The following is a 25,675-nucleotide window of genomic DNA, read 5'->3' on the forward strand; positions in this document are numbered from 1 at the left end:
GCATATACATAGTGATAGGATGTGTACTCTTAATGTATTAAAAGTTTTCATTTGTACTTTTCTGATAATTAAAGCAACATATCACCTTTGAGCAGTTATTGAATATTTAGACAGCCTTTGGTGAATGGCCCATTTTGATCGCTTATCTAGTACTTTTCTATTTCATTGTTGTCCTTTTCCTTTTGGAATTTCTGAAGCTCCCGAAATATTCTGGATATAATTTTTAAAATCAGATATACACAAATATAGTCTCTGTTCTGTGGCTTCCCTTTTCACTTTCTTAAATAGTGTAGCTGATGGAAAAAAAAACTGCTTAATGTAGTTGCTTTTTGCCATTTCCCCCCTTATGGGTTAATGTTTCTTTTACATCCTGTCTAAAAATTCTTTGTCTACACTGAAATCAAAAAGGTATCTACTTTTTTGGGTAAAAGAATATTGTCATATTTTGTACATATTACACACATTTAGATTGACCATCTAGTTAGAATTAACTTTTGCATCAGACTACAGTCGAGTCTAAAGATTCATTTTTGTTCCATATGGATATTTAACTGACCCTACCACTATTTATTGATAAAACCATACTTATTCCCTTTTGTTGCAGAGTCATTTTTATCATAGAACCAAAGGACCACGTATATCTGAACATGAGTCCCTATTGTTTGCTGGGCTTCTATCTATCCTTGCACAAATACCACAGCTTAAGAGTAGGTTTCAATATATATGATATGCTGTTCTTACTTGAAATTGCCTTGGCTGTCCTTGACTTTTCGAGTTTCTGAATAAATTTTACAAATGGCTTATCAACTTCCTCCAAAATAAAGCTGGAATTCCATCAAACTTGAGGATCAATTTGGGAAGAAATACTAAGTATCTTCTACTCCATGAGAGAGAAACATTTACACAGACTTCAGTTCATGAAAATCTAATTAATAAGAGTCTATTAAAAATATTTGTATATTTTTTGAAGAGAAGTCTTGCATATGACCTAAGAGACATCTTAAAAAAACTCATTTTGACAGTTCCCACTATGGCACAATGGGTTAATGATCTGGCTTGTCTCTGTGGAGAAATCAGTTTGATCCCTGGCCCGGTGCAGTGGGTTAAGAAGATCCAGCATTGCAGTTCCTTTTGTGGCTCAGTGAAACGAACCTGACTGGGATCTATAAAGATGTGGGCTCGATCCCTGGCCTTACTCAGTGGGTTAAGAATCTGGTGCTGCTGTAAGCTGCAGGGTAAGTTGCAGACGAGGCTTGGACCCTGCATTGCTGTGGCTGTGCTGTAGGCTAGCAGCTATAGCTCCAGTTCGACCCCTAGCCTGGGAACCTCCATATGCTGTAGGTGCAGCCACCCGTTCCCCCCTCACCGAGGCCAAAAAAGAAAATCAACCATGGATTCAATCCCTGGTCTGGGAACTTCTATATCTGCGGGAGTGGCCAGAAAAGGAAAACAAACAAACAAAAACAACAAAAAACACTGCTAATTTTATGTGTGTTGCTGCTATACAGAAATTACTCATTTGAAATAATTAGTTTTATTTTCTTCATCCCCCACCCCTTTTTATTCTTGTCTTAACTGTACTGGCTAGAACCTTTCATTCAATAGTATGATTGTCTGAAATTCAAGAAAAGAAAGGAAAAGGGATTAGAGAATAAATTCAGCATATTCTGGTATATAGTAAAAGGAAAAGTTTATTAAGTTATAAAATCTTTTTTGTTTTACAAGTAGATGGGCTAACTTAAGGCTTTATTAAAGAGCTTAACAGAGAAAAGAATAACTAATTCATTGTTTCTCTTTTATGTATGCTTTGTTTAGGGGCAGAACAAAGGAACACAGTCTCTTAAATACTAATTAGCTCAGAAAAAACTATGTCTGGACTCCACGAATTGAACTGAGTTTTTCATAATTAAAGAATGAAAACTGAGCTTACCTCTGTTTGATTGAGGCTAGAGTTTGGAACTCGAGGGGCATGGTGGCTCAAGGCAGAGAGACAGACCAGAATGAGGTGTAGTGCTCCAATTTCCAGTGCCATCCTCCGGAGAAGCACACCATCATCAGTTGTTAGAGGTGTAGTGCTAAACAAACTACGAAGGACATGGAAAGGAAGGGTTGGGAGCACATTCGCTGATGGAGACTGTAGGATGTGACCTAGATTAAGAGGAAAAGAGAATTCAACATTAAAAAAATATTTTAAAACGCAGTAAGGAACAACACAAAAGGTCACAAGTCTATAATGAAAACAAAATGTAAAATTACATCCTTGTATTTATTGGAAAACAACGACAAAATAATATCACACATGGAATAGAAATATCTTAATATTTAATAATAAAGTGTCTAGAAAAGCTAAAAAGACATCATACATATGAACTCCAGAAGAAAGTTGAAATATACTCATATGGTACTAGTTAACAGATTATGTCAATATTATGACCTAGAATTTAAACTAAAAACCAGCAACTTTTCTAAAAAGAAGCATCGGAGTTCCCATCATGGCTCAGTGGTTAACGAATCCGACTAGGAACCATGAGGTTGCAGGTTCAATCCCTGGCCTTGCTCAGTGGGTTAAAAGATCCGGTGTTGCCGTGAGCTGTGGTGTAGGTCACAGACATGGCTCTGCTGTGGCTCTGGCGTAGGCCGGTGGCTACAGCTCCGATTCGACCCCTAGCTTTGGAACCTCCATACGCCGTGGGAGCAGCCCAAGAAATGGCAAAAAGACAAAAAAAAAAAAAAAAATAAGATAAAAGAAGCATCAAAAGTTTCTTAAAATAGCATGAAAGTAACTGCTTGCCTGGAAATAGTTTCAACCATCAATCAGAGAGAAACTAGGAGTTCCACTGTGGTGCAGCGGAAATGAATCCAACTAGTATCCACGAAGACGAGGGTTTGATCCCTGGCCTTGCTCAGTGGGTCAGGGATCTGGTGTTGCCGTGAGCTATGGTGTAGGTTGCAGACGTGGCTCGGATTCCACGTTGCTGTGCCTACAGTGTAGGACGGCAGGTGTAGCTCTGATTTGACCCCTTGCCTGCTAACTTCCATATGCCACAGGTACAGCCCTAAAAAAGCAAAAAAGAGTGAAACTATTTTGTTTTGTTGGCAATAAAGTTTTTCACTACGTTCTAGCTAGAGAGGAGTGTTAAATGTAAACAACAAAACAAACAAAAAACCACTTTTACGTGAATTGTGGACGACTTAACTACTGCAAAAAGGAATATCAGAATTACACTCTTTAATAAATATTCATTATATATCACTAGAAATAGTATGAATTGGCCTAAAGACAATTCTTCTTTTTTTTCTGTTTAGGGTTACACCTACTTTCTTGTAATAGAGTCCTAAAATACCCATGGTTCTTATCCCTTTATATAAAAAAATCAGATGCGGAGTTCCTGTCATGGCACAGTGGTTATCGAATCTGACTAGGAACCATGAGGTTGTGGGTTCGGTCCCTGCCCTTGCTCAGTGGGTTAACGACCCGGCGTTGCCGTGAGCTGTGGTGTAGGTCGCAGACGCGCCTCGGATCCCGCGGTGCTGTGGCTCTGGTGTAGGCTGGTGTCTACAGCTCCCACTGGACCCCTAGCCTGGGAACCTCCATATGCCGTGGGAGCGGCCCAAAGAAATAACAAAAAGACAAAAAATAAATAAATAAATAAATAAAAAATAAATAAATTAAAAAAAAAAAATCAGATGAAGCAGTAAGAAATTCCTGATCTTCTAAAATAAGTATAAACAATTTATATATGAAACCAACCAGGACTTATTTAGTAGACAGACACCGTAATTTAATATAATTATAAAATCACTTAAAATTATGTCTATTTCTGAAGAATTCCATCATTATGAAAATACAAAAGAAAAAATACATACCTTGAATACTCAATACTTCAGGGTTACAGGATGCACAAATAAATTCATATAATTTTACTGGAATAAATATACTTTTATGTATAGAATGTACCAGTGTATTTCTTCCTTTTTTTTTTTTTTTTTTCTTTTTGGGTCTTTTTGCCTTTCCTAGTGCCCCTCCCACGGCATGTGGAGGTTCCCAGGCTAGGGGTCTAATCAGAGCTACAGCTACTGGCCTACGTCACAGCCACAGCAACGCCAGATCTGAGCTGTGTCTGAGACCTACACCACAGCTCACGGCAACGCCGGATCCTTAACCCACCGGGCAAGCCCAGGGATTAAACCCACAACCTCATGGTTCTTAGTCGGATTCATTTCCACTACACCACGACGGGAACTCCACCAGTGTATTCTTTCTAAGCGGCACATGAAAAATATCTCTAATCAAAACCATAGATTTTATTTTAGTTTGAAAACTGTATGATTTTAAAATAACATAAAAATATTAGTTCTCAAATGTTATGGTTACTAACTGAAGAATTAGAGATAAATCAAATGAAAATATACTTGCTGGGCTACCCTATGGTTTCTTTGTTTCTTTCTATTAAAATCACTGCCAGCCCAACGAAAACAATCACCATAGCTTTATATTATGATTAAATTATAAATTGTTATTTTATAATATATTGTTATGTCATTTTCCTCATTCTGTTTTCTTTAACATAAATATTGCTACCAGATTCACTGAAGGATTCTTTTGGGGGGGGTGCTTTTTTTAGGGCTGCACCAGAAGCACATGGAAGTTCCCAGGCTAGGGGTTGAATCAGAACTGCAGCTGCCGGCTACAGTCACAGCAACAGCATTGTGGGACCCGAGCTGCATCTGCAGTCTATACCACAGCTCACAGCAATGCTAGATTCTTAACCCACTAAGCGAGGCCAGGGTTCAAACCTGCATCCTCATGAATACTAACTGGATTCATAACCCACTGAGTCACAATGGAACACCTCACTGAAGAATTCTTAAAAGAATTCATTACATTCCCTACTTAACATATTTTAATAAATTTTCATTGCTATTCAGAATAAAATCTGAAGATTTTAAGAAGTTCTTCCATGATATATTATCAATAACACCTTTTAAAATGATCTCTCAGGAGTTCCCGTCATGGCTCAGTGGTAACCCAACTAGTGTCCATGAGGACATGGGTTCGATCCTGCCCTGACTCAGTAGGTTAAAGATCCAGTGTTGCTGTGAAGTGGTGTAGGTCACAGATGCAGCTAGGGTCTGGCATTGCTGTGGCTATGGCAAAGGCCAGCAGCTGCAGCTCCAACTTCCACATGTCATGGGTGGGGCCCTAAAAGGATAGACACATAGATAGATAAATAGATAGACAGTTAAATAAATAAAATGATCTCTCAGTGCTGCTTTATGCAAATTATCTGCTCTCATATAAGTACATAAACACTGCTCACATCATTCCTGTTTCTGAAACAACTCATTCTCAACCTATACTGACTATATGAGCATATAAACATTGCTCAAATCATTCCTGCTTTCTGAAATAACTCATTTGCAACGTATACTGACCATATTCTTCAAGGTCTCAGTAAAACCTACAATGCTACTTTATTCACAGTGCTAGGTAGTAAGGAAATAATCTCATACTTGCAAGCATCCATAAGACTGTACTTTTCTCAAGGCTTTTATAACTTGTTCAGTCTATATGTGTACATATATTCCTCGTTGCTATTACTGGAGCACATTAGCTACTTGAAGGTCAGGTCTAAACACCTGCTTCATCTTTAAATACCTCCAATAATGCCCAGTATCTCTGTAAGCACAAATAACTTCTGAATGAATAAAGAAGTGAAAATAAGATTCTTTAGGATTTAGAATACCTATCATTGGAAATAAGTTGCCAATAACAAGTCTTCTAGAGGCTAAAACTATGAAAGAAACAAATGAAGAATAAAAGGCAATGATCTGAATAACTTTTACACAACCTACCTATGGTAAATTTCATTAATAACACTAAACACTTACTTCCTTCTCCATCATCTGTCACTCCCAATACCAAGCGAAGAAGGCACTGGGCATGTTTTCTCTCTTTCAGAAGCACTTCAGCATAGCCCGGAAGACGAAGAAATAATCCAAAAGCAGCCAAAGAATGGGCAGGTATGGGAGACATGGTCTGTACAGCAGACTTGATAGGTGGAGGTTCAGCTGCAATGGTTTCCGGTGCTTCATAAACTAATTCTCCTGATTGTTCAATAGTCACCCATTCAAACTGATCACTATCCTTTGGCTTTTCCTGAGTGGTAGATGTTACAACTGGCGTACTCACCTAAAGAAAAAAAAAATTGTTTGATTATCTGTATGTTTCAACATCAGCTTCAAAATAAAGACTTGAATTCAAACGATCTCTTTAAAATATAAGAATATAGAAATCAATAAAGGGACACTTTTTAAAAGTGAGTTACATTATACCATTAGTATGATGGTCTCTGCCAAGTATCTCCACTTTTCAAGTTACTATTTTCTCCTCTGTAATCAGTTAAGTAGGCTGATTCTTTGTAATTATCTTGTTTCTTACTAAACTGTGATCCATTAGAATCAGCATTTTTATAATGCTCGCCTGTAATAATACTAATTACAGTGGTTGCCAAATGGTGATTTTCAAATTTTATCATTCCTTCTACATTTATTAGTTGGCACTGAACAGAAAGCAAAGATGTTCCCTTTATTTCCATCTATTCATTCATTCATTTATTAATTTTATTCTATAGGTTACAGTCTGTTACTATCATTTATCTGATGCCCAAGTAGAATCAGATTTGGTCAGTGAGGCCCCCTTAAAGAAGGCTCCTATATCTAGGCTCATCTTGTACCTTCTCTGCCCTAATCCTAGAATTCTTCCAAGGGGCACCCATTTCTTTGTTTGAAACAGAACCTTAAAAAGAAGATATGGGATACAGGTATGCAAATATTGCTGGGGGAGGTCTGAATCCATGCCCTGTAAACAAACAAGCAAATCTAGGAAAAACATGTACAGACACATGTATATATGTCACTATATATATAGACAAAATCAATGTGGGATCCAAGCCATGACTGCGACCTACGCCACAGCTCATGGCAATGCCAAATTCTGAACCCACTGAGCAAGGCCAGGGAGCAAACCCACATCCTCATGGATACTAGTCAGGTTCATAACCGGCTGAGCCACAACAGGAACTCCCTATTTTAGCAATTCTTGATTTCCAGTCAATATAATACACCATAGTGAATCCTGAATTAGGAAAATCATTTTCAATGAGCAGTAATAATCTTGAGAATGTCAGAGTCTTTTCCATTTCAAACCTTTGCATGTTATTACATTTTCCATATAGAAATAAAATTTTCCTTATATTGTCCTGTGGCAATCACCTTACATCATGGTTGTATCACCTTAAAGTATTAGCTCTTTGAATAGCAGGTAAGTAATAACCATTTACTGAGTAGCTAGGTATTACCATGGATTGAAATAAATCTCCCCCAAAGATATACTCAAGTTCTACCCCCAATGCCTGTGGGCTATTATTGGCAATGTGGTCTTATTGGCAAACATAATCAATTCAAATGAGGCCATACCGAATTAGGGTAGACTCTAAATCCATCCTAAATCCAATGAACAGGGCTCTCATAAGGAGAGGGCAATACACAGACACACAGATACAAGAAGATGGCCCCAAGTGAAGATGTAGGCAGAAACTGGAGTGATGCAGCTATAGACCAATGAATGCCATTAACTGCCAGCAATTACTGGAAGCTAAGAAGAGGCAAGGAAGGATTCTTCTCCAGAGCCTTCACAGTGTGCGTGGCTCTGGTGACACCTTGATTTCAGACTTAGAGCCTCTTGAACTGTATGAAAATAAATTTTCAATGTAAGCCACCCAGTTTGTGGCATTTTGTTTTGGCAGTCCCAGAGAATTAATGCAGGCAGACACACACACACACACACAGTGCATAAAATTAGAATAATTCTCATACCCAATTCTACAAAAATAAAGAGCTTAGTATTTACAACTCTCTGTGTATCACATTCCACTTTCATTAATAACCCTGAAAGTACACATTTCAATAACAGTAATATTAATGGACATGCGAAGAAGTTAATGTTTTAAAAACTACTTAAAATGGAAACGGCACCTAAAAAGGAATAAAAGTTAAGCAAAAAGACATAATATATTTGGGTAGGAGTATACATGACTACTTTACTCTCCCACTTCCAGTAATATCCATAATTAATATCACCCCTTAAGAAGTGCAGAAACAAAAAAATGTTACAGTGTGATGACCATAAAATCAGGATAAATGCTACAGTGTTATGACCTTGGCAAATGCGCTTGGTCTTCAGTATTTCTTAAGTACCAACTATTCTCACAAAGCTCTGTATAGGCTGAGCTTTGAAAGATTTATACAGTATTCAAAGACTTTATTATTTTGTCTTTCGTCTTTACAGGGCCGCACCCTCAGGCTGGGATCTAATTCAGAGTCGCTGCTGCCGGCCTACACCACAGCCACAGCAACGCCAGATCCGAGCCGCATCTGCGACCTACACCACAGCTCATGGCCACACTGAATCCTTATGCCATTGAGCGAGGCCAGGGATCGAACCGGCAACCTCATGGTTCCTAGAGAGATCTGTTTCCACTGTGCCACAATGGGAACTCCCTTCAAAGACTTTAAATGAGAATATTTCCAAAGTTTAAGTTAAACACACAAAAAAAGGGAAGGAAGGTCTGTCATGGAATGATATAATCAATTAGGAACCTTGTCTTACCTGTTGAATTACTTCTGGATACAGCATGGGTAGTCGTTCTGCAATAAGAGCCAATCCACCCATTCCTGCAAAAACTTGTAATGGTGACTGAATGGGACAGGTCTCAAGTAAAGATTCATCCAGTATTCCATCCATACATTCATCACTTGGAGTAAGAGCCTCATCATCAGGACAACTACCAAGTAATTCTCCATGATCTAGAAGAATAATTGCAAATAATAGCTAAGAAGAGTCTCTTTATATAAAACATTTTCATTCACAAAGCAGGTATTGTTGTCATCTTTCCACTCAACAAAAGAGCATAATTAAGTTATTCAGATATAGGTCTTTTAAGGCTAGATGCTACAAAATGTTTAAATGACTTCTAATGTTGCTCCCTACAGTTGTGCTACACAGAGCATGGTCCATGGACCAATAAGCATCAGCATCAGCCTGAGAGCTTTTGAAATGTAGAATCTCAGGTTCCACTCTAGACCTATTGAATGGGAATCCGTACTTTCATAATGTCTTGAAGGTGATGTATAAGCATAATGAAGACTAGGAAGCATTGTCCTTTACAGCAAAGAAGACATTGGAGACTCCAGAAAATATTAATGTATGTACATGCTGTGCTCTAAAGTATCCAACTAGGAAAAATTGAACAAGACAAAGATTCACTGAAAACTGAAAATTAAACCATATTGGTTTAATTTTGAATCACTCACAGAGGAAAACCAAAAGTTACTTCCACAGATAACCAGATCCTATGAACATTAAAAAGACAATTAATCCTACTGAAATTTTGGGCAAAGGAGATAGACGTATTAATATTTAGTAAAGAGCACAAAATGCGGAGTTCCTGTTGTGGTTCAGTGTGTTAGGAACCCAACAAAGTCTCTGTGAGGATATGGGTTCACTTCCTGGCCTTGCTCAGTGGGTTAAGGATCTGGCATTGCTGCCAGCTGAAATGTAGGTCGTAGATGAGGCTTGGATCCTGTGTTACTGTGGCTGTGACCAGCAGCTGCAGCTCAGATTTAACTCCTAGCCAGGGAACATCAATATACTGCAGGTGTGGTCCTAAAACAAAATAAAACAAGAACACAAAATGCTAACAACTAAATACTGAGCTTCAATCATGAGAAAAACTGAAGATAAATAAGATGCATATTGACAGTAATAAAATTATTGCTTAGATACCATTTATGGTAGTGGAAACTTGGAAAGAGAATGCTTCAACAATTGGGAAACAGATCAATTTTGTTATATCTGTATGAAAAACAGGCAATTAAAAAAGAAATGTGTGGAGGAGTTCCCGTCATGGCGCAGTGGTTAATGAATCCGACTAGGAACCATGAGGTTGCCGGTTCGCTCCCTGGCCTCGCTCAGTGGGTTAAGGATCCAGCGTTGCCGTGAGCTGTGGTGTAGGTCGCAGACATGGCTCCGATCTGGCACTGCTGTGGCTCTGGCGTAGGCTGGTGGCTACAGCTCTGATTGGATCCCTAGTCTGGGAACCTCCATGTGCCTGCGGGAGTGGCCCTAGAAAAAGGCAAAAAGACGGAAAGACAAAAAGACAAAGAGACAAAAAAAAAAAATAAAGGGCATGGAGTTCCTGTTGTGGCTCAGCAGTAACAAACCTGATTGGTATCCATGATGATGCCAGTTTGACCCCTGGCCTCGCTCAGTGGGTTAAAGATCTGGTGTTGCCATGAGCTGCAGTATAAATTGCAAACGCAGCATGGATTCCGTGTTGCTGTGGCTGTGGCCAGCAGGTGCAGCTGTGATTCAAACCCTAGCCTGGGAATTTCCATACGCCATGGGTGCAGCCCTAAAAAACAAAAAAACCACACACATTTAGGGAGTTCTCACTATGGCTCAGTGGGTAAAGGACCCAATGTTGTCTCATGACTGTGTGGGTTCAATCCCTGGCCTCATTCTGTGGGTTAAGAATCTGGCACTGAGGCAAACTGTGTCATAGGCTGCAGATGCAGTTTGGATCCGGTGTTGCCATGGCTATAGCGTAGGCCGGCAATTGCAGCTCCAATTCAACCTCTAACCTAGGAACTTCCACATGCCACAAGTGCACCCATAAAATGAAAAAAAAGAAAAAGGCACATTTAGAAATATTTAATTGAATATATAAAAATAAAAAGGTAAGAAAATGTATGATCCCACTTTTGACTAGGGAAAAAATATTTATGAGCATGAAATATCACTTGATATAAACTATAAGGAAACTAGAAATTCTAAATTGGCCCTCTCACTTTAATTATAAAATTATGAACAATTCACATGGCTCAGGCAGAAATATTATAAATTAAAGCATATGGTCCTATAAAATAAGTGACCCTACACAAGTAATTAAGATTAATTTCCAATGGAAATCATGGCAATTTTATTTAGAAATAACTCAGTCATAAAGGAAAAAATGTATCTTACTATTGATGTAATAAAAATGTAAATTTAATTATCAGTTGTAGAAATCCTTGCCTGATTAGATCACAGACTTTAATTTTACTTCTCTGCTTTTCCTTTTTGGCCACACCCAGAGGCATGCAGTTCTTGGGCCAGGGATCAAACCTGCACAATAGCAGTGACCAGAGCTGCAGCAGTGATAACACCTGATTCTTAACCTACTGTACCACAAGGGAACTCCCCAGATTATAATTTTAAAGAAATATCACACACATACCTTTTTCAGGGTGTAGTCTTTTAAAAGAATCTGTTTTTGAAAGACTTGGGTCTGTGATAACTCTAGATCCCAACTTAACAGTTAGATCTATTGAGCGGTAACCTTGAGGAAGTTTTCGGTCATATAGGAGAGTTAAAAGCTGGGCAAGCGTCATTTCAGCAGGCAATGGCTGGCCTAAAAATGATATAAGTAAGTTAAAATTGGAATCCAAGAAGGAGACACTTACTTGATTGAATTTATTCAACTACTTAATGCTTTCACCAAACTATAAGTAAGAGTTTGATTCTGACATCAACTTCAAAGCAATTTAAAAAGTTCATAGAAAGTTTACAAACCTCAAACCATTTCTGCCTTGTGTGAACAATGATGTCAATATAAAGTGTTAATTAGCTGCTAACCCACCAACTGAGTCATGGTAAATAGAAAAAAGAGACATTCCCATAAACCTTGGACTGGTCAATCTTTTAAATAAAAGGTCAGACAATAAATATGTTAAGCTATGGAAGCCATATGGTCTATGCTACAACTTCTAACTCTACTGTAGCATGGAAACAGTTATAGACAATACATAAATGAATGGGCACAACTATATTCCTATAAAACTTTTTTTTTATGAAAAGAAGCATCCAGTCCACCCATCATAATTTAGTGACCTCCCCTATGAATCAGCTATGTAAAGCCAAGAAGGAAAATCCATTCTAAGTTAAGTGGCAATCTGATTATGATACAGCACAAAAATGGAAATAAAATAAAATGCCTTGACTAATGGAAACTATACTGGTCAAAGAATATATTTTAGACAGAGAGGAAGCTTCCCTATCAGTGGTACATCTAAGATTTCCACTGCAAGAACTAGTTCTTTAAAATCTGCCTCACACTGCATCCTATGTAACTTGTTATGAACACACTAAAACGTTAATTTTACTGATCACTTACAACACATTCATAAAAAAATTTAGGCAGCTAGTAAAGTGCAAAAATGTAACATTATGGTGTTTTAAAGGGGTCTGAAATAGGTTACTCCCTTTCTTGTTCTCACTTCTCTTGGACGGAACTATATGAACAAAGCCTCAGGAAATTATCTCATCAGTAGCATATGATTAAACATGATTCTGGTGATTACACATCTGATTTATACAACTGTAAGATTACTAAAATTTCTTAGCTCTTTTATCACTGTGGACATTACCAGCCAAGAGTTTGTGGAATAGGTGAAAGACAGGGACAGTAATTATTTTGTTGGCAGCCTCTGCTCCTGAGGAAGCACCTCCTATTTTATCGGGCATTGTTCTCCCCCTCCTGGATGGCGGGCGAGGTGGTGTAGCTGACACAGCACGTTTAGACTGGGATTTCAGCCCTTGAAGGAAAAACAAAAATCATTAACATTCTATACAGCCAACACACCATTGAAGTAAAAGTGTATTTCTAAAATATGTTACTAAAGCGCCATATTCCTATTAATGCCAAAAGATAGAAATGTTTCTTATTTAAAATCCAATATTTTGACTCCATTTATCATTCATTATACTCCAGGAATAATTTTGGCTGCATTTGTAACTATTTTCCATGAAGATAAATATTATTAACTTCTATATTCTCTGAGATACATATAGAAGACCATCTGTTTACTAGAAAGTAGTTTTGTACAAATATGTACAGGAAGTCTTGTTTTATTAATTTATTTCTGAGAAAAGATATATTAAACCAACAGAGGTCTCCTATTCGAAGAGTAAGGTAATTTATGCTGAGCCTTCCCTTCTGAAATAAAAATTGTGTTAAAATATCCTCCACAATTACCACTTAGCTGTTTTTTTCTTCTTCCAGCATCTAATAGTAAAAGCTCCTTTTTCAACCCATTTTCTTTTGATAACTTATGTTTTCTAATTTTATGTAATGAGCACAACATCCTAAGTGAAAACTAGAGAATACTTCTTCATTTTGCTTTTTAAGAAAAAAACAAACAAAATAAAAACAGGAAGGTTACAGAAAAATTCCTTAACACTTATAGGACTTCTAAAGTATAATTTCTGTAAACAGTTAAGGTAAAACGGAATGTCTAAACTATTTACACGTTTAATATCTGATTAAATACACTAAGTATAAAATAAGTTTAATAATTCTGGTTGCAAAGAATAATGGATTTCTGGTGCAATAGTTGTGTATCTAATATTAAGACATCATTACATCAACTTTTTCATTAATACTTTTTATTACATTAAGATCCTATAATATAAATGGTTATATTTTACAGAAACCCACGATTACAAAAAAACATACCTGAAGCAACAACAACACTATAATTGTCCTGAAATCCGTTTTCTGCCTTAACTTTTTCCTTCTCTTCATGATTTTTCTTTTCTTTGTCATCTTTTTGTTCACTAATTAGTTTAGCAGTGATACTTGGTGTATCTGTAAGAAAATTTTACGTTGAGACACAATGCTTTTTGAAATCATTAGGAGGGAAGCAAGAAATATCTTAGGTGACAATTACACAAGATTATATTATCACTATTACAAAGGCAATGTAAATGCAGTTGGCAGAAATGTTATGAGGGAAAGTCTGACATTCAATTCTTGTGGATTTTATCAATGAAAGGGACTCATTACTCTCTTTAGGCTAGGATACTTAAATCCCAATCTATAGAAAATATTACATACTACAATAGCACTATAGTCAGAGGCAGTTAAAAGCCATTACCAAGAACATTTGCTTCATTTTAGGCATAGTTCAATCTGCTTGCCACCTACATCTATTTCAGTCCTCACAACGTGCATAACAAGAATACTCTTTTCGAAATAAGGAAAGTCTTATTAGCGAGGCTACTAGTACAACCTGTAAAGGGAAATACGGAATTCAAGCTCAGGACTCATCCTAAAGCACTACATTAGACTTCTACTTATTCTACAAATGGGAGTACAAAGGAACAAATTTAAGTGACAGAGATTTCTGCTGGTATTTCCGTTGGACCATACCTACGGCATGTGAAAGTTCTGGGCCTGGGACTGAACCCATGCCACAGCAGCGACTCAAGCTACTAAAATGACAATGCCCAATCCTTAACCTGCTATGCCACAAGGGAACTACTAATCTTGTTATTTCCATTTAGTTAGGAATAACAATTATGTTTTACCAGTACCTTTTTTTTTTTAAAATCAATTTTGCTAGTTAATTTTTTTTTTTTTTTTTTTGTCTTTTTGCTATTTCTTTTGGGCTGCTCCTGCGGCATATGGAGGTTCCCAGGCTAGGGGTTGAATCGGAGCTGTAGCCACCGGCCTATGCCAGAGCCACAGCAACTCGGGATCCGAGCCGTGTCTGCAACCTACACCACAGCTCACGGCAACGCCGGATCGTTAACCCACTGAGCAAGACCAGGGACCGAACCTGCAACCTCATGGTTCCTAGTCGGGTTCCTAGTCGGATTCGTTAACCACTGCGCCACGACGGGAACTCCTGCTAGTTAATTTTTATTAGTTTTTTTAATGATAAGCAGTTACTCCTGTTAATTCTTTCTATTGTATATTTGCTCTCTAATTTGTTTCTTTTTGTCTTTTTGCCATTTCTTGGGCCGCTCCTGTGGCATATGGAGGTTCCCAGGCTAGGGGTCGAATCGGAGCTGTAGCCGCTGGCCTACACCAGAGCCACAGCAACGCAGGATCCGAGCCGCGTCTGCAACCTACACCACAGCTCACGGCAACACCAGATCATTAACCCACTGAGCAAGGGCAGGGATCAAACCCACAACCTCATGGTTCCTAGTTGGATTCGCCAACCACTGCGCCACGACGGGAACTCCCTTACCAGTATCTTAAGAATGAATACAAAGGACTTTCCATAGATAGTTATTACCCTCTGAATTATTATTTTCTTTCATTTTTTTGAATGTGACATGCTATTAGAGATGATGAAATAAATGACGACTCATATAAGTATCTGACTTAACCATTATGGAACTCAAAAAGTTGGATGAACTGTTTTGACATCAGGAAAATTTTCCCTATGTATCTATGATTGATAGATTGTCTTCTTACTTTTCTACTTAACGCAACTATGATCCAACACTTTATTTTATAAAGAAGTTATAAAATCCCCGATCATTTGATCAATTTCATCTTGTTAAGAAGGTTAAATGATCAAATGATAAAACAGCAATTTTGTATTAGCTCCTATTTTGTAGCTTCCTTTGAATATATGAAAATACCCCAGTGATAGCAATTTTTGGAATCTCTTCCTAACTACAGACTGCCTTCACAGTTTACGTTTTAGTAAAATTTAAAAAAAAATTCTTCTCTTTTGAAGGTGCCTGCAGCATGCAGAAGTTCCTAGACCAGGGACTGAACCTGAGCCACAATAGTGACAACACCAGATTCTTAACCACTAGGCCACCAGGGAACTCCTAAAATTTTTTTTAAAGACTCTAAATATAGTAGCTCTCCCTTATCCGGGTTTTATTTTCTGTGGTTTCAGTTACTTATGGTCTGATAATATTAAATAAAAAATTCCAGAAATAAACAACTCGTAGGTTTTAAATTGCTTGCTGTTCTGACAATTCTGGTGAAATCTCAGGCCTACTATCTCCATCCCACTTGAGATTCTCAACCATCTCATCATCTGTTCCAATCATCGATGTCATTTGTCATGGCTGGACAACCTACGATCATCCAAAACACATGATCCTTCTGTTCCTTCTTCAATGTATTCTCAGAAGGTCAAAAGTAGCCTAACCCTGGAGTTCCCGCTGTTGCACAATGGGATTGGTGGTGTCTTGGGAGTACTGGGACACAGGCTCCATCCCCCGCCCTGCAGAGTGGGTTAAGGATGCGGCGTCATCATGGCTGAGGCTTGGGTTGCAGCTGTGGCTCAGATCTGATTTTTGGCCCAGGAACTCCATATGCCATGGGCAGCCAAAAAAGGGGGGAGGGGAGAGGAAAAAAAAAGTAGCCCAACCCTACATTCCAAGTCTTTATCATTCATCTTTTTTCATCACATCATGTAGGTAATTTATCATCTCTCATCATCACAAGACAGGTGAGCACAGAGAAATAAGATCATTTTGAGAGAGAGAGTGTATATGCGTGTACATAAGAGAGAGAAGTACATTTACAGAATTTTATTACAGTATATTGTATAACTGTTCTAGTATTTTCTTTTATTGCTAATCTCTTACTGTGCATTCTCTATAAATTAAACTTTATCATAGATATGTATGGATGGGAAAGAAAAGTACATTCAGGGTTCACTACTGCCTGTGGTTTCAGGTATCCACTGGGGGTCTTGGAATATACCCCTGCAGATAAGGGGGAGTGCTGTAATAAATGCATAGTGCCAAAAAAAAAAAAAAAAAAAAAGGAGTTCCTGTTATGGCTCAGCAGAATTGAATCTGATCAGGAACCATGAGGTTGCAGGTTTAATCCCTGCCCTCACTCAGTTGGTTAAGGATCCAGCGTTGCTGTTAGTGGTGGTGTAGGTTGCAGATGTGGCCTAGATCTGGCGTTGCTGTGACTGTGGCATAGGGCAGGCCAATTAGACCCCTAGCTTGGGAACTTCCTGGGTGCAGCCCTGAAAAAAAAATAAAATAAAATAAAAGGCATAATACAACAATATATTTTACTTTCTTATTAAAACAACCAAGTAACCCCAAAAGGCAGAAAGAGTTACACAAGTCAGAAGGAAATATTTAAGTAACAAAAAATTGAAACAATTAATCACAGCCTACTAGGTAGTAAGAATTTTTATTTATTTATGGCCAAGCCCATGGCAGGCAAAAGTTCCTGGTCCAGGGATCAAACCTATGCCACAGGAATGACCAGAGCTGCTGCAGTAATGATGCCAGATCCTTAATCTGATGCACCACAAGGGAACTCACAACACATAACCTTTATTATTTGAATGCAATATAGTCAAAAGCTATAGCAAGTGGTTGAGACTACTGATTAAATAGTTTTGGATTAATTATTTTTATACATGTTAATAAAACACATATGCATATATGAATATATCATAATATAGTTACAGATCACAAATAGACTCTAAAGGACCAAAGTATGGCTAAAGACTTAGAATTTAAGTTTTTGATATTTACTTAGGATGACTTTATTAGACTTTTTACAAGGATATACTGTTCTCTCATGGCCATTAAGTTTTATTTTTTAAATTTTTAGATAATAAAGGTAGCTATTTTATTAAATGTTCCAACGACAGAACATGATATTTTAGAAAATAGTGTTCGTTCATAGTAAAGATAAATGTTAATTTCTAGTTATTTTGTCTACATTTCTCCATTATCAAGTTAAATGTATAAAATCTCAAAATTGAGTTTCAGTACTCTTCCCCCCTTCCTTCCTTTCTTCAATTAACTAATTTTTAAATTCTTTCATCATCTAGAAGGCACAATTTCAGAAAACTGAAATTGAGAAAAAATCCTGAAAAATCAAAATTTCAATACAGTTTAGTTGTAACAGGTAAGGTGGACATTTTCAAAGAGGAAAAAAATTATACCTTTGTAATATATTATAACATTTTACTGTGTAACTTTTAAAAATGTAGGAAAGAATTAGTTTTATACACACAATTGTGTGAGATGCAGTGACTAAAACTGGTCAAGGATCTCCTCTACCTTATTTTCTCAAAGTGATCAAATAACCATTTATATGGATTAACTTACCATGTATGTTTTGTAACAACTTCCATAACTCTTCAATTCAGTCTTTATCCTAAGTTTAGGTTTCTATTTCTAACAAAATAAGAGAAATTGCCAGTTTTTTCCTAAGATATTCCTAACTTCCTTCAGTCATCAGTGTTGCTTAAAGATTAGAGGTACAGCCTCTAATGCATACAGTTGGAAACACACTTACTTATGTCTAAATTTAAATGAATACTTTCCCCCATCATTTCTAAAAACTCTTATTTAAGCATAGTTGATTTCAATGTTCATTTCTGCGATACAGCAAAGTGATTCAGTTACACACACACACACACACACACACACACACACACACACATTCTTCCATTATGGTTTACCTTTGGATATTGAGTACTGTTCCCTGTGCTATACAGTAGGACCTTGTTGTTTATTCATCCTCTATAAATACTTTGCTTCTGCTAGTCTCAGACTCCCAGTCCTTCTCTTCCCCACCCCTACTCTCCTTTGGCAACCACAAGTCTGTTCTCTATAGTGGTGAGTCATTTTTTGTTTTGTAGGTATGTTCATCTGTGCTGTATTTTAAATTCCACATATAAGTGATATCATATGGTATCTGTCTTTCTTCTTTATCCATTCATCTGTCAATGGACATTTAGGTTATTTCCATGTCATGGCTACTGTAAATACTGTGCTATGAACAAAAGGGTACATATATCTTTCTGAATTACAGTTTTGTGTGGGAGATTGCTAAATCATTTGGCAACTCTATTTTTAGTTTTTTGTGAGGAAACTCCAAACTGTTTTCCATAGTGGCTGTGCCAATTTATATTCTAGCAACAGTTTAAGAGGGTTCCCTTTTCTCTACACCCTTTCCAGCATTTATTATTTTTAGACTTTTTAATGATGGCCATTCTGACCAGTGAGAGGTAGTACCTCATCGTAGTTCCGATTTGTATTCCTCTAATAATTAAGATATTGAGCAACCACTCATGTACCTACTGACCATCTACATGTTTTCTGTGGAGAATATCTATTTAGGTCTTCTGTCCATTTTCTGATTAGATTGTGGCTTTTGTTGTTGTTACTGAACTGCATGAGCTGTCCGTGTACTTTGGAAATTAGGCCCTATGGGGCGCATTATAGAACAAATACACATAAAGTTGCAGTTTTTTTTTTCTTTTTGTCTTTTCTAGGGCCGCACCCGCGGCATATGGAGGTTCCCACACTAGGGGTCCAATTGGAGCTGTAGCTGCCAGCCTACAACAGAGCCACAGCAACACAGGATCCAAGCTTCATCTGTGATCTATCTACACCACAGCTCATGGCAACGCTGGATGCTTAACCCACTGAGTGAGGCCAGGGATCAAAAAACTCACAACCTCATGGTTCCTAGTGGGATTCGCTAACCACTGAGCCATGACAGGAACTCCTCAGTTTTTTTTTTTAATTTGACAACATAAATACTCTGAGTGGCAGAATATGTGTCCTGATCACTTTTACATCCCTAGAGGAAATAGCAGATGCTCAATGTAAATCATCGCTGATTAAGATTTCTGAGAGGCAATAAACTCAAACTATCCACAGTTAATTTGCATTCAACCTCAAAAAATGTTTTTACTTTAATAATTTATATCCTGTTTAAAGGCATCATCTGAGAACTTTTGAAATACAGTCAAGAAATCTAGGGGAAATGTTCTTTCTGCTTTCTCCACTGTTATAAACAATAAGGTCACCAGTCAAATCTATGTCCTGATGACTCATTTCTCCCCTAGCTATAGTAAATGTTTATTCCTTAGAACTGTGTCCTCCAATCTAATATTACTGTAATTCAACTACTATAAAACAGATAGATCACTTGTGATGAGAAAATTCCATTAACAGTTAATAGCTTCCCATAGCTTGTCTGTATTTCTAACCACCATTCTGTCCTTACGACATATAACCATATCACAAGGAAAGAAGTTCAGGTGCTGGAACATACTATACATTTTGTCCCCTTCATCGGCATCCTATTCATGCTTCGAAATATGAAGCTATCTTGGCCTTTCCAATTTTTTCTTTTTCTTTTTTGTCTTTTTGCCATTTCTTGGGCCACTCCCGCGGCATATGGAGAATCCCAGGCTAGAGGTCGAATCGGAGCTGTAGCTGCTGGCCTATGCCAGAGCCACAGCAACACGAGATCTGAGCCGCATCTGCAGCCTACACCACAGTTCACAGCAACGATGGGATCCTTAACCCACTGAGCAAGGCCAGGGATCAAACCCGCAACCCCATGCTTCCTAGTCGGATTCGTTAACCACTGCGCCACAACGGGAACTCCATTGGCCTTTCCTAATTATTAGATGGTTGCTGAGTGAACAATAAAATAAAGTTTAAAAAAATAATACAATTTCATATATGTATAACATAAAGTGAAAGAAAAATGAATATTGAAGTCTGACTTGCCTGACACTCTGTCAAGAACTTCTGATAATGTCGTTGAGACTGGCAAATGAAGTGTACGGAACTTGTGGCCTGCTCCATACATTGGATGCTGAATGACATGGCTAGTAGCATTAATTCTACCCTTGTATAGCTGAAAATTAATTTAAAAGAAATCAGGAAACAATTTTTTGAAATGTAAATCATTATGTAACAATTCAAAAACATAAAGGAATAAAAATTCAACAATACATACAGAAAATAAAGAGTTTATATTATATATTTCTTCAACTGTGGCACATTTACCATGTGATTTGTTGGTCAACATTTGCATTAACACTAATTTCCCCTACAAATCAAATTTTACTATTCACAGCAAGGTATAATTAAGTTAATCTAGTCGAAGTTAGCCAAGAGTTTTGAGTCTTGTCACTGAGTGTAAAGACTGTGCTAGTTTTATTTTGCTGCATTAGAAAGTAGAACAGAGACAACTGTAAACCAAGATATGAAAAGATAAAATATCTTTACATACAGCTCATCATTAAGTTTTTTGTTTGTTGGTTGTTTTTTTTTTTTTTTTTTGTCTTTTTAAAGACCACACCTGCGGCATATGGAAGCTCCAGGCTAGGGGTCGAAAAGGAGATGTAGCTGCCGGTCTACACCAGAGCCACAGCAATGCAGGATTCAAGCCACATCTGCAACCTATACCACAGCTCACAGCAACACCGGATCCTTAACTCAATGAGTGAGGCCAGGGATTGAATCCACACCTTCATGGATACTAATGTTGGGTTATTGATCCTCTAAGCCACAATAGGAATTCCACATCATTAAGATTTGATCTAACTGCTAAATACTCACTGGGCAGGGAGACTGAAGAAACATTGTCACTTTCTCATCCTCCAGCATCAACTGCAAAAATAATCTACGTACAAACCCTGAAATGTTCCCCGATGTTGGGAGGCTTCCTCTTTGAGGAGATGTCTGAAAGAGTTCACAGAGAACCTGGCAAGGTAGAGATTTGAAGAGTTAAATGAAAAATTTATTTGCAGCTTTACACTTGAAAGAAAAAAGAGCAAATTTAACATGTGGATTAATAAGTATATTTGAATTCATCAAATTAAAGAGTATATCATTTCATCTTAAAATATATAAATACAGAAGTAGATTTAGAAGTACAAGCAAAGTTTCTGCAGATAAGAAAAGTTACTACTACAGGGTTTTCACATAATAAATGCTCAGCATAACCAACTTACTTTTAACTTCATTCAATATTATTGTGTTCAGAGTTCCCAATGTGGCTCAGTGGTAACGATTTCAATTAGGATCCATGAGGATGCAGGATCAATCACTGGCCTTGCTGAGTAGGTTAAGGATCTGGCATTGCTGTGAGTTGTGGTGTAGTCTGCAGACATGGCTTGGATGCTGCATTGCTGTGGCTGTGGTGTAGGCTGGCAGCTACAGCTCTGATTCGATCCCTAGCCTAGGAACTTCCATATGACATGGGTGCAGCCTTTGAAAAAAAAAAAGACAATATCAATGTGGTTACAATAAAAATTTTGAAAAAAGTGTAATAAATATATAAAACAAACCCTTAACAATATGCTAATAGATGACAATTAGGTCAGAAAACAATGAGACACCAAGTTTCATACTACCCACAGACACAAACCAAATTTTCAAATATCCATATGTGAGGACTTGGTTAAAATTGTTAGTAAGCATTTCTTTCAAAGTAGGCATATTATCAGATATAATTAATTACTTTAGGCAATAAAATATCTTCTTAAAGTTAGATTTTGAAAATTATGATAGCTATCTTCCTAGATATCAATAAATTTTAACTAGAAAAAGCAGTATCAAAATAAGGGAGTTTTAAAAAAAAGAAGCTGGTTCCTATTTATTGGTGTCTACCTTGTCTCAGGTTCTATACTATGTACTTCACATACATTATAATATTTAGTCCTCTCAAAAAAAAAATCTTTTGAGAGGCATCTGTTACTATCCCTATTTTATAGTTTACACAACTTGTCTAAGATCACAAAAGCTAGAAAGGAGCAAAATCTAGCTAAAAGCAACTAAAATTATTCTTGAAATAATTCCAGCTTTCAGGATTTCTGGCCCTATGGACTGAAAACAAAAAAAAAAAAACCATCTTTCATTTTTTTTTTTTTTTTTTGTCTTTTTGCCATTTCTTGGGCCGCTCCTGCGGCACATGGAGGTTCCCGGGCTAGAGGTCGAATCGGAGCTGTAGCTGCCAGCCTACGCCAGAGCCACAGCAACGCAGGATCCGAGCCGCGTCTGTGACCTACACCACAGCTCACGGCAACGCCGGAACCTTGACCCACTGAGCAAGGGCAGGGATCGAACCCGCAACCTCATGGTTCCTAGTCGGATTCGTTAACCACTGCGCCACGACGGGAACTCCCATATTTTTAATGTGATTAATTTCCTGTCTGAAACCTATTCTAATGTCTGCTTCCTTAGAAGCAAATCAACAGCTGCAGACCCCGGTTACCACAAAAATGCAATGCCTCAATGCAGATGAGATATTCAATGACCATCTTCAAGTGGTCAAGCTGCAGTAGCTGAAACGTAGTTCTTTTTATCTGGGGGAGACTTAGTTCCAACAAAAGATGAATGCATGACTGACTAGAATCCCCATGAGTTTGCCCATTGTTCACTGAAAATCATACCTGATTTATGTGACAGCTGAGGATCAGTATGTAATTTTAATTATGATTTAAATTTGGATATTTAAAGGCACCCAACCCCAAACTTCACCATCACATGGCCTTAATACATGCCCCTATCTTAACTAATTTCAAGAGTGCTGTGACAGTATATTAAAATAACAACACACCTAGAACATAAGCCAGCTTCCCTATTCTTACCTGGGCCATCAGTTTTTGATTATTAGGGTGACATGAAATACACTGCAGAAAAAACGCAACAGTTGCATTCTCAATTGCCGTTCTCTGTTGAGTAGTCAATCCTGATGAAGCAGCTGAGGAAAGAGAAGCTGATCTTGCACTGGTCTGTTGTGCACCTAAATTATGTCCTCCAGAAGTGGACCCAGAGTGACACAATAAAAACAGAAGTGCTGTCCATAGTGGATTGACTTCAGACCCACCGAGCCAGTCTTTCATAATATGGCTATTACCAACTTCCGTCAAAAACCTAAGAATAGGAGCAACCAGGTCTGCTGTGATAGGCATCTTAGTACATTGTTGTGAAACATGATGTCGCCTGAGTTTGTCCTGGGAAATATCTATTGAGTGAGCAATGCTTTCTGAGTATGAAACGTGGCTAAAACAGAAACTAGCCAGACTCCTTACCAGAAGAGATGGCAAACCTGAGTCCAATAATTGTTTGATAGCTTCTGGAGATTGAGAAGAGGAAGCAAGTGTTGCCAAATGTGATTCAGTTAGTGCAAGAGGTGCTTGTGCATTTTTAGAGTCATCTGTTAAAGACGAACTGAGATCTTGCTTTTTGCTATCATCTGTCATGGACAGTCTGTGGTGACACTGCATTGGAGGAGGAGTAATTCCCATCCAGCCCATGAGCAAAGAAAAATAACTTGGATGTATGTGACACATTGAGCAAAGCAAACTGTCGACAGCTTTCTTCAAAACCATATTGCAGGGAAGAGACATGGACCAATTAAAAAGTAACCTAGGAGAATAAAAGATAAGTTAACCATATATACATATTTTTAGAAAGACATCAACTATTTCTACCAGAAATCACTCAGACAAAAATTATATAGTTTGACATTAAATATTACGACACTATAGTATTTCATGAAGACTGCTTGTGACATACATCATTGAGTACTTAGGCAGACTGCAAGTTAGATTAGACTTTTATTCTATTTCATTTTATTTTTTTAGGGCTGCACCCATGGCATATGGAAGTTCTCGGGCTAGGGATCAAACTGGAGCTACAGCAGCCGGCCCAAGCCACAACCACAGCAACACAGGATCCAAGTCACATCTGCGACCTACATCACAGCTCCTTAACCCACTGAACAAGGCCAGAGATCAAACCCACATCCTCACGGATCCTAGTCAGGTTCGTTAACCACTGAGCCACAAAGGGAACTCCCAGACTTTTAAAATGAGTACAGAAAACAAACAGAACTATATGAAAATGATTCTACTACCCTGTGTGACAGCAAAAAAAATGACATAAAGAAACAATGAAAAATTGTATCAAATAAATGTTTAGATGGCATTTGACATGTTAATGGCTCAAATTCACATCTTCAAATTGAAAACCATTAGTGAGTTCCACTAAGTCATGGATTATGCCAACTGGTGGGACCAAAATGAAAATGAAAAACTAGAGGACAAAGGCCAGCTTGAGTCATGGAACTCTTCAGAAATAAATATTACATTTTGCTACAGACTTAGGCAGTCAACTCAAAGCATTAACTGAGTACAGTGAAAATTGTGGTTTAAGTAGAAACTGTCAAAAGAACAATCATTTTTGTCTAGAAAAAAAAATCAGTGATAAGAACTGTCTAATCTTTCAAAATTTCTAGGTATAGTTTTCCTCTAAAGTTGCATGTTAAAGATAAAAGAACCTGTTGGGTAATTTAGCAGATAAAAATACACTATGAGGAGTTCCCGTCGTGGCTCAGGGGTTAACGAATCCGACTATGAACCATGAGGTTGCGGGTTCGATCCCTGGCCTTGCTCGGTGGGTTAAGGATCTGGCGTTGCTGTGAACTGTGGTGTAGGTCGCAGACACAGCTCAGATCCCAAGTTGCTGTGGCTGTGGCCTAGGCTGGCGGCTACAGCTCCGATTAGACCTCTAGCCTGGAAACCTCCATATGCCGCGGGTACAGTCCTAGAAAAGACAAAAAACAAACAAAAACAAACAAACAAGTACACTATGAACTAAAGGAGCACACATTAAACATTCCAATTTTACATGGCAAAAGTAGCAATGACGCTAATCTTTTTTCTTTGTCTGTTTAGGGCTGCAATGGTGTCATATGGAAGTTGCCAGGCTAGGGGTCGAATTGGAGCTGCAGCTCCCAGCCACAGCCACAGTTCCAATTCAACCCCCAGCCTGGGAACTTCCACATGCCATGGGTACAGCCCTAAAAAGACCAAAAAAAAAAAAAAAAAAAAAAAAAGAGAGAGAGAGAGAGAGAAAGAGATAAATTTGTGTATATATACTTAACTATTTTTGAAGTATTATTTTTATACAAACGAGCATGTAAAATGCTGTTTCATTAAGTGAAAATGTGAAATGATCTAGGTC

At 37.8% G+C, this 25,675-nt stretch overlaps 1 protein-coding gene across 46 annotated transcripts in view; it reads right to left on the reverse strand.

Annotated features, from left to right (window-relative positions):
* BIRC6 (baculoviral IAP repeat containing 6) overlaps nucleotides 1-25,675 on the reverse strand; it is a 256,491-nt gene that overhangs the window by 61,204 nt on the left and 169,612 nt on the right. For all 46 annotated transcript variants that reach the window (XR_014842325.1, XR_014842324.1, XR_014842323.1 and 43 more), the window contains 9 exons: nucleotides 23,296-24,076; nucleotides 21,263-21,406; nucleotides 20,426-20,555; nucleotides 13,617-13,748; nucleotides 12,529-12,696; nucleotides 11,340-11,513; nucleotides 8,672-8,868; nucleotides 5,893-6,193; nucleotides 1,931-2,148 (listed from right to left, as the gene is read on the reverse strand). Coding sequence is in view for 42 of the 46 variants with exons in the window: in XM_085019687.1 (XP_084875813.1) it covers nucleotides 1,931-2,148; nucleotides 5,893-6,193; nucleotides 8,672-8,868; nucleotides 11,340-11,513; nucleotides 12,529-12,696; nucleotides 13,617-13,748; nucleotides 20,426-20,555; nucleotides 21,263-21,406; nucleotides 23,296-24,076 (2,245 nt within the window). In the remaining 4 variants the exon portion in view is untranslated. The remainder of the gene's footprint in view (nucleotides 1-1,930; nucleotides 2,149-5,892; nucleotides 6,194-8,671; nucleotides 8,869-11,339; nucleotides 11,514-12,528; nucleotides 12,697-13,616; nucleotides 13,749-20,425; nucleotides 20,556-21,262; nucleotides 21,407-23,295; nucleotides 24,077-25,675) is intronic.

The sequence above is a fragment of the Sus scrofa genome, chromosome 3 (assembly GCF_054392235.1).
Source record: "Sus scrofa isolate SSC_HxYL_T2T_F1_AM1 chromosome 3, Sscrofa_HxYL_maternal_Yorkshire_Landrace_v2.0, whole genome shotgun sequence".
Taxonomy (NCBI): Eukaryota; Metazoa; Chordata; class Mammalia; order Artiodactyla; family Suidae; genus Sus; species Sus scrofa.